The following is a 10,620-nucleotide window of genomic DNA, read 5'->3' on the forward strand; positions in this document are numbered from 1 at the left end:
TATTGCAAAATTTAATTATTGGAATTTCACTTTTTTTTGTTTTACCAGTTTTCATAATATAGACAGAGAGCGTGCATAATAAATAATAAATATAATATACTATAATAGCCATAATATATCAGTACACTAGATGAGGTAAACCATGTGTATGAGTCAGCATTCTATTGATTTGTGCTTTACTGGTGAAAGAGCAATACCTGAAATTCAAACGTAAATTTCTCAAATGACAAAAATCATTACGATTATAATTTTGAGCAAAACTAATTTTATCATTTCAACCATTATACAACATGACGAAAATATCATTTAAAGGGGTCATATGATGCGATTTCAAGTTTTCCTTTCTCTTTGGAGTGTTATATTTGAAAAATAATGTGTTTTTTGAACATTAAAGCATGTCAACATATTCTGTTACACCAAATACACAAAATAATGATCTTTAAAAAAGCATCATATGACCCCTTTAATTGACTAAAACTAGACTAAAATGCTCAGACATTTCATCATCTAAAACTCGACTAAACAAAAACAGGACAAAGTTCACTAAATATGATACAGTAATAACTAAAGCACATTTGAAACAGGACTAAGACTAAAAATGGCTGCTAAAATTAACACTAGGTCACACTTTTCCCTGCAGTTAAAAAATGATGGGGACTGAAGCCTTTAAGCGTCAAAATGGACACAAAAGGATTATAAAATCATAAAAAGATAGATAGACAAACCTAATTAGTTTTTTCAGTTCTCAATTACTTTTATTTAATTGAACCGAATGGTCAGCATACTCTTTTATAAAATTACTTATGTTAGGGGGGGAAAAAAGAGAGAAAATCGTACAGATTTGGTACGATAAATCAGATGAGGGCGAGTAATGAGTAATGAGTTTTCATTTTTAGGTGAACTACCCCTTTAAATAAAAGTGTGACTTCGTACATCAGGGCATTGCAGCACTGTAGCTGAAGTCATATATAGACACCAGCACGCATCGTAAACTCCAGGGCTCAGCTGGAGAAATCATTACCTCACCGCGCTCGGAACGCATTTGCTGAAGCAGTTGTGCAACAGTCACGCCATGATGCCACCCCTGAGAGAGCTCGCTGATTCTTCTGGGAATCAAGTTTGTGATTACAGCAGGAGTGGGTGTCAAAAAAATAGAACGCAGGAAAAATAAATAAATAAAAACACATACAACTCTTCGAAGCTCAGTGCCAAACACTTTCCCGCCCCCCTTGCCTCCACCTCCTCCACCTCCCACTCCTCCAGCACAGCATGTCATAGGAAATGCAGGTTCTATCAAATAGCATCCTCTGAGCAAGCGTTGGTAGCGCCTTCTATTCTGAACATTATACAGATTTTACTCATGAGGGCGGTCTGAGGCGCTGGAACTTTCTAAAACAGACCAGCACTCTGAATGCTGGAGGAGGCGTAGAACACTATGATTACCCTAATGATCATTCACAGGGCTCGTCGGGAGCATGATTTTCTGTGAATTTCTACTCTGGGATTTGTGTGAGAATGAATGAACAGCAGGAATTCTCAGGGGAATCTGTGTAGGTTTGAGCAAGTTCAAACAGTTGAGACCAAAAGTCTGAGACCATATTGAAATTCTGGGATTTTTTCATTTAAACCTGGAAATAAAGATTTAAGATTTTGAAACATTTAAAACAAAACAGAAATTTTGACATGAAATGAACAAGAACCACACCGTAAAATTATTTTTCTAGTCTACTTCAAAATTCCAAGTTTAAATCAAAATAAAACAAAGATTAATGGAGTACATTTTACAAGACAATACTCCCACTCTTTCTGCTTCAAAATTCCAAGTTTAAATCAATTGTTATTTGCCGAATCATTGTAATTATTTGTGAAATTTAGTAACAATTTCTGAGTAAAAATGTATCAACACCAAATTTTCATGACATAATCTGTTAAATAAATTAAAATTCAGAGTTAAAAAATAAAACAAAGATTAATGGAGTGCATTTTACAAGACAATACTCCCACTCTTTCTGCTTCAAAATTCCAAGTTTAAATCAATGTGTTATTTGCAGAATCGTTGTAATTATTTGTGAAATTTAGTAACAATTTCTAAGTTTCAACACCAAATTTTCATGACATAAGATGTAAACAAAATTCAGAGTTAAAAATAAAACAAAGTTTAATGGAGTACATTTTACAAGAAAATACTCTCACTCACCAAGTTCAAATCAATATGTACTTGCAGATTCTTTTCAAATATTTGTTAAATGTACTAGTTATTTCTAGTATCAAGTCCAATATTCTTTACGTGTATTCAAGATTCTGCAACAGTTTCTGGTCTAAATTACTATATTTGTGGCACCTATCATGCGACTCTTTGCACAGTCGGTCAGATGTTCTTTCTACTCACTGGATAATTCTCAAATAATGCTAGATAACAAGATCATCAGGTTTGACACAAACTTGTGGAATTCATGCAGCTTGTTGCTGTTGCATTAAAGAGAAAGAGGGTTGCAATAAATACCAAGAAAATCTGAAATTCATATAATTGATTGAAATAAAATTTTCACTTGAATTGTTATGGTGTGTTCACACCAGACGCGAAGTGAATATGCGCATCGCGTCATTCGCTCTAGATTACTCGCGGGATGTTTTCCGTGTCACTCGTGCGAATAAAAACAGCGCGATCAACCATGGTGGAGATAACTACAATCGCTGTTTTCTACCTGTTGTCAAAAAGTCCCAAATACAATGGAAAGCCAAATGCCGACGTGTCTGGGTTCACAGCACCATCCAGAGGAGGATGAGTAAAGTTAGGATCCTGCATTAATGTGTGTGTTACATTTTATTACTGTATATATACACTGATATTACTATTATTTTTATTACTGATAGCAGCATCTCTGTAGCAATGCTAATAACATACAACTACCACTACAACTGATTTTAATTGTTTTCTATGCTCCAGATCTATATAGTAACTGACGGCTACAATAATGCTCTCTTCCACTGTCTGATTCAACTGGACGTGTCAAGAAGCTCTTCGCTGATTGGCTTGCGTGAGAACGTGTCACACAAATTTTCCGCTCCAGTTGAAATTTTTGAACTTGCGCGAAAGACGCCATTGAGGCGAATATCGTGCGTTCACGGCAAACGTGTCGCGCATTTCGCGTCGCCCGGCACGAATTTGCCTCTATTCTCGTCTAAAATGCATCTACTCACGCAAATAATTACATTCGCGTATGGTTTGAACACACCATTATGCTTTGAAAAAAGGATGCATTTTTACTAGTGGCCTCAAAGTTTGTAACCCAACAATAAGTATGTGTGTGTTTGTGTAAGACTCACAATCTGAAGCTGCAGGTAGTCTCCTAGGCCGGAAGAGCTGTCCACCCTAACCAGCAATGCATCCTTCTGCTGGGTGCTAAAGCCGACAGCCAGTCGGTCAGCTCGTGTGCTCGGTCTGTCGTTGGGCGGCCATGTGTACACAATGAGCCCTCCATCACGTCCGAATATGTATGTGGTTCCCGCTGCAGAACGAGAAAGAAAGAGAAGAGAGAAACAGAATATTAAATGCAAGAACATCAAAGTAAGTGGGAAAAGTATTTCCATTTTGCATGTGTGTGCATGCGTATGCACGGCTCTGCTCCATTACACAAAGCGCGGGAGTATCTTGATGAACCCATCAGAGTGCCAGACAGCCCCTGCCGGTCCCTGATTGGCTAAATTATAGTCCTTATGTGACCCTCGCTATGCTGATGTCACCAGGAGCACCTGTGTCTGCCGAAGCATGAGCTAAACAGAGTCGCTCTTGCTACAACCACTCAACGCACGTAACCCCCGATCCGAGCCCGGGGCTGATTGAGCTGATTACAGCCGCACTCTTCACCCGCCGACACACCGGACAATCAATCCAGCCCCACGGCCCCCAGCCCAGCACCTACTTCTGCATGCATTTATTCTGCCAAAGGTGGGCAAACACGGCACGGACCAGACAGCTATTCCTGCTCAGCGAGACGCATGCTAATGCCTGATGGAGCTAATTACAGTGTCAGAGGCAGGTAGCTTACTGTGAGCAGGGTCACTGTGATTCAACGCCTGCAGGGATGTTTCTCCGGGTTTTTGCATCGAGAGATAGAAAGAAACGCTACTAATGGAGTTGATCTCATTAAATGGCGGACCACGCTAGCTCTTTTGATCAGGTGTGACTTCAATTGCAAAACAGGGCGAAAGCACTTTGATTGTGGCAGGTGCAGTCGGGGTAATGTTCGCAGAGCAAAGAGCTCATCAACCTCAAGATAACAGCCTCGGGAGATGCAAGACACACTTCAACACTCTCCTCTCGGCGGAGCGTGACTGCTGCGCTTCTGAGCTCCAGATGCAGATAAGACGGATGGCGAAGCAGCACGGGGAAAAAACCCAGAGGAGGCCGGAGCTCTCAGAAGAGCAAGAGGCCCCCAAGTTAAAGTGCTGAGAGTGGTTTCAAAAGGGCTGGGTATTTCCTGGCACGTTCCTATATTTGCAGAGCCGTGCTCATTAGCTCCACTCTGTGTGATTTTCACCAGCGGGCTCTCGCTGGCCCCCTTGAACGCATCTCATTGAGACTGTTTCACACCGTGTCAGCGATCGGCTTGACCCCCTCCAGGGCAGGCACATTCGCTTACATGGGTACACAAATGTTCATGAGCGTGCACGGATTCTCGCGCAAACTAATGCCCGGTTAGTGACGACTCCCTTGACGGGCTTGTTCCAAATGCAGGGAAATGAGCTCTGCTCATTAGCGGGGCTCAGATGGTTGAACTTCACACACACATATGCGCACAGGCCATCATGGATGTGAAGCGGATAGGGATGAGATTTCGGCTCTGTTGAAATCTGTTTCATGTGAACCGCTACGGCTGCCTGCCTCATATCTGTTGCTCAGTATGACGGCAATTCGCAGCTGTGGGTGAGTGAATGGATTTGCCAGGAAGGGAAGCATAAAGCTGTGCAGAGATTTATGGGCACAAATGGGCAATGCACAGTGCACTGAATGTTAAAATAAGCGCAATCAACTTTTAAAAATACAAGTTGACATCTGACTCATACATGCATTTAAAGGTATAGTTCACCCAAAGATGAAAATTCAGCATAATTTACTGGCCCCCATGTCCTTCCAAACATCTATGACTTTCTTTCTTCTTGTGAACAACAAATTATATTTTGAAGAATGTCTCACCTTATTTTGTCTATACAGTGGAAGTCAGTCAATTGTATAGACGAATAAAACCAAAATATCTTCGGTTATTTTCAGTAACACTTTATTTTAAGGTGTCCTTGTCACATGTTACATGTACTTACTATTATAATAACAATTAATTATGCATAATTACATACAAGTAACAATAAATTAAACCCTAGTCCTAACCCTAACCATATAGTAAGTACATGTAGTTAATTAATATTACTCAGTACTTAAATGTATAACAAGGACACCTTAAAATAAAGAGTAACCCTAAATTGTAAGTTGTCCTTTTTAAAGAGTAATTACACAAATAAGTACTGAGTGATAATTACAACATGTACTTACTATAATGTATAATGGATTTAGTTGAGGATCAGTTGCAAAATTTACTGTTATACACTGTGAAATAAAGTGTGTCCATATCTTATGTTGTATTTCCGAGAAGAAAGTAAGTCTTGCAGGCATGGAACGACATGAAGGTGAGTAAATAATGAAATGTTTGAGCCAACTATCCCTTTAAAGGACAACAGATTGTAAAATAAACCCCTAAAAGAGTGATTAGTACTTTATTCAGAGAGGGCTGACTGAACATTATCCATTTCTTTTTAATGCAGCCACTATAGTAAATAAATGAGCATGAATTATTGATTTGTGCTGAAAATGTTTTTTTTTTCATTAAAAAAAGAGACTGCAAAGTGGTATGAGAGACAAAAAACAGAGATCCTGCTGGGTTCTTGAATGCGTAGTAGTATAGTGACACTTGTTTCAAAACCAATATATGTTACACAAGTGGAAAATTTGGGTTTGCATCTGGCCTGCGTCAAGCCTTGATCCTATTCTCCCTTTTTCTCTCCATCATTTCCTCCACATTCACTATCAATGAAATTGGCGAAATGCTGAAAATATCTGCTGGATTCTGTGTTCGTGCAGTCGGCTCTTATCCCAACTACTTGGGAGCTTCTCCAAGACACCCTCTTTTCTTTTCTTATCTCCCTCAGCCTGACTTTTCACTCCCATCCCTGATGTGGTTAAGGAGCTTGCTGCCCTCCCTCTAACGGGGTTAAACCTCTTCTCTGAAGTCTATTTTCTGATGCTGTTAAATGAGGCAGGCTCTTTGTGCAAGCCAGACCATTAGCCCCTTAAATATGTTCCATCATCTCGGCTGGGTGGGCAGCTGGGTCTGGGTTTTAAAGAAGACCCTCGCTACCTAACAACCATGGGGGTCTTTCCACTCCAGCACCCTTCTAAGGTCAATCAGCGGGAACAAGCAAAGGAGAGAGGGCCGACTGCCGCCCCATAGAAGAGCTTGTGTGAATGCTTGGGAGAGCAGTTCTAATGAGATAGATATTACCTGGCCCTCTGGAATCCCATCATAGCCGTAATCTCCTTTAGGTGCTGGTGAAATTAAATTACGCACCAGCTTCTTCTGCCAGGGTCTCAGAGGCTCCATATGGATTAATCTCCACTTTTATACACAAGCTAAAAGACTACTTTTGCTTAAAGGCATAGTTCACCCAAAAATGAACATTCTGTCATCATTTATTAGCCCTCCTGCTGTTGGCATACATGTTTGAAAAAACATGAGGGTGATTAAATAATGGCAGAATTTTCATTTTTCCGTGAATTATACTTTTAAGACTCTTCATTTGCATAAGGCTGTGAACGTTCCCGTGAATGTTTCATCATTTATTGACCATCATGTTGCTTGCATACAGGTTTGGAACAACATGAGTGTGATTAAATTATGACAGAATTTTCATTTTTGGATGAACTATTCCTTTGAAGACCCTTTCAACACCAAGGAGTGTAATGATAAAGATATACTTTTAAAAATCGTTCTAAATTTTAATAAATAGCAGAGTCCACACCACAACTACAATGGCACAATGGAACGATATTGTTGGAATCATTTTGAGAATGACTGATGAGTTGGTGTGGTCTCTAACATAGTTATATTTGTAATGATAATTCTTAGTGTGACCTGGCCTTAGGACTCTTTATTTGCACAAAAGTTCCCATCAATGTAGCCTATCAGTTAGCATACGTGCTCTGACACATTGAGACATAATGAGACATCCCCTCGCCCCCTCTTCAAGCTATAATTTAATGCATAAAAAAAGTTATGAGGATGGAACAATTCATATTTTATCATCTGATTTCTTGGAACCATGTTTAAATGTAAAATCAATGACATCCAATATAGTCATTGTCTTGGGGCCTTATACGCAGCAAATCATATTGCTGAAAACACAATATTTATAAGCTGCACTGAGCTGATTTTCCATCAATAAACGTTTCAGAAACACAAAACATTGTGCTCGTGTCTTGGAATGGGGAATGAATTGAGCTCCCACTCTATTCTGCTTCATGTCCCTAGATGCCTCTTTCCTTAGAACAGACGCATTGTGAAGGCCCTGGCAGTTTGGTCTAAAATTACGGTGCATTGTGTTGGGTTGCCCACCTCCTACTTGCATGCTAGAATGAGGAACATCAGTCAAACTCTGCAGGGTTGGAGTCATTCACCCGGTAGGCAAACACACACACTACAATACAGTTCTGCACATCAAGTGTGTACACGTAAGTACACACATACACACGCAAACACACATGCACCCCACTGGTATGAAAATGCTGTCAAAATAAACAGAAGGCAAAGTGAAGACCCCACATAGAGAAGTATACAAAAATCTAAAAGTAACACTTCAAACCACCAAAAATGAAATGACGTGCTGTACTGTAAAATTCACAAGTCTCAAGAGCATTGCAAGTGACTCAAGGGTGTTTCAAACCATATGGATAAAAATGTGTACAGTGGGGTCCAGAAGTCTGAGACTACTCTTAAATATGACATTTTTTAAATGTTTTTTTGTTGTAATGTTAAAAAATATATATTTTTCAGCATAAAAATTTGAATGAGATGAATTTCAAAATGTCTTGGTATACACTTTGTCCCCTGCAGCTATAAATATAATTCATTCATTCAAAATTTTTCAAATTGTACATGTTTCTGTTTCTTTCCAGGCTAAAATAAAAAGGTTCTGGACCCCACTGGATGTTTTACAGGTATGTGGTGTATTGTTTTCTGTGTGTTTTGCTAGCTTATCCACCTGGCAGGTTATGGACAGAAAATTGTTTTTTGTTCCATTATGCTGAGAAGAATAGGTGTGTGTTTGTGTGTGTGTGTGTGTGTGTGTGGGCGAGTGTGAGTGTGTTGATGGTTTTTTATGTGAAGCAATTATAATGTTTACGTGAAATATGAGTCTGTGACATTGTATTTGTTTATTAAACATTCAGTGCGAGCTGTGCTGCAACTACAAAACTGAGGCTTCTGCAATAATAAACAGGCAATTAAAAAGTGAATTACTGCAGCTCCAATTACCAGACTGACACCACAGCGCTCCACACCAACTGGGTAATTACAGGCAACAGCTCGAGCGGAACACTGGCCAACCTAAGAGCGTGCGGATGTGTAGATGAATGTGTGTATCTTTGCATATGTGCGTGTTTGATGCTAGTAAACTGGCCGTTATCTTCAGCAGAAGCAGCCAGAGAGAAACGTTCGTAAATTTGACTGCAGTTTCTCCCTTCCTCCCTCCAGGAATCGACTTAAGGCGCAGGTTTCAAAACGAGACGTCATGTTTATGACGGGTCTAGCGCAACGCATGGTTTTATTGTCTGCCCGTGAAGGAATCCTCCGGCTGACTGACAGAGACTCAGTCTCTGGTTGGGAAAGTTTAGGCTCTATGGTGGGTGGGTGGCTGCCTTGGGACGCAGTCGAGAGTCTACACGGACAGCTCTAATACTGTTCAGTTCCTGCACGCCTCATGGGTTTGATTTTTACATGCATCATTGGCACTGTCAAAACATTTTCCTTTACTTTCTTTAATACTCTCTTCAGTTTTCATTGTCAGACCTGAGGGGGCTGAATGAATCAGAACTAATAAAACAATAAAACCCACTGTGAAATGTAAAGTCTTCCGATTTATTTCATGTTTAGTGCTACGTAATTCAAGGACAATAGCCTGGCACAAACTGAATTTTCTACAGACCTGGATAGCAGTGCGTTATATAGCACATTACAGCAGTACAAATTTACCTTTGAGGATACTAGCCGCAGCCGACTCTGTGCTGCTTCACAGACCCAATCAATACAATGAGCCATGGCTGGAGAAAAACCAGCGGTTCATACGTGAAAAGAGACCACTGAAGAGTAAAAGAGGCAGGGAGCACTGGGGTTTGTGGTCGTGGTAGAGCTCTGGTATTTCTCCTGCTGACCTTTCCAGGGCCAATTAGGGTAGAGCTGGGAATGAGCGGTCAGTGCTGTGCTGGCTGAAAACCTGTCTGCTGTGGCACTTTAGTGGATGTTGGAAACACTTTGTGTTTTTATAACGAGCTTTCGGCTCCTGAGCTCCTCCAGGGGGTTTAGGAGACGATGAGGCTTAGGTTCGGGGTGTGTGAGCGTGTAAATTATCCTGTGAGTGTGTATGTATGTGTTGATCTTTGTATATGATTTGCATTTTGTATTTACTAGAATAAAAGCAGAGAAAACAGTGAAAAAATGAAAGATGGGATGACAGAACAAGAGAGAAATAACAGTAAGGAAGGAGTATTTAGGAATGGAAATAGAAAAGAAATGAAGATGGAGAAAGAAAAATAAAAGAAAAAAGGTAAAAAGAAAGAAAGTCAAAAAGGAAGGAAGTAAAGATGAACAAATGACAGGTAAGAATTTAAGTGGAGAAGGAAAAACTGAGGAGAAGAAAATAAATTGGGGGAGTATAGAAAGAAAGAAAGAAAGAAAGAAATTACAGATGAAGAAATGAAAGAAACGAATGAAGCAGAGAAGGAGGAAAAAGGAGGAGGAAATAAAAAGCAATTAGGGAAGATTAAAGAAATGGAAGAAAAGGAGGTAGATGAAAAGAAAAAAGGGCAGGAATGAAGGAAGAGAGGAGGGAAAACAGGAAAGAAAAGAGTGAATGGAAGAAAATGGGAGAAGAACAAAAGGAAAGAAAAGAGGAAATGAATAAAGGGAAAAAGGAGAAAAAGAAAGAAAGAAAGAAAAAGAAAGAAAGAAAGAAAAGAAAAAAACAAACAAATAAAGGGAACAAGTGAAGAAATAAACAAAGAGGAAGAAAAAAGTGGAAAAAGGTAATGAAGAGAGAAAAAAAGTGGGAGGAATGAAAGAAGGAAACATTAGGAGGAAAGTAAAGATGGAGAGAAGGAAGGAGGAAGGGAGAAAAAGCAGAAGGAAAGAAAGTGAGAAAGCAAATTAGGAGGAGATAAAGAAGGAAGGAAGGAATGAACCAATGACAGAAGGAAGGGAAGGTAAAGAAATAAAAAAAAAATGGAGGAATAAAAGAAAGTGCTGTCGACTTTGAGCGATGAATTCACAAATAACTCTTTTATTAGATGGAAGCATT

At 39.6% G+C, this 10,620-nt stretch overlaps 1 protein-coding gene across 1 annotated transcript in view; it reads right to left on the reverse strand.

Annotated features, from left to right (window-relative positions):
• Positions 1-10,620, reverse strand: part of LOC107698795 (neurexin-1a-like) — a 205,323-nt gene that overhangs the window by 40,898 nt on the left and 153,805 nt on the right. The window contains exon 19 of the mRNA XM_016499899.1: positions 3,328-3,509. Within this exon, the coding sequence (XP_016355385.1) occupies positions 3,328-3,509 (182 nt within the window). The remainder of the gene's footprint in view (positions 1-3,327; positions 3,510-10,620) is intronic.

This window comes from Sinocyclocheilus anshuiensis, unplaced genomic scaffold (assembly GCF_001515605.1).
Source record: "Sinocyclocheilus anshuiensis isolate Anshui unplaced genomic scaffold, SAMN03320099.WGS_v1.1 scaffold230, whole genome shotgun sequence".
NCBI classification, from domain to species: domain Eukaryota; kingdom Metazoa; phylum Chordata; class Actinopteri; order Cypriniformes; family Cyprinidae; genus Sinocyclocheilus; species Sinocyclocheilus anshuiensis.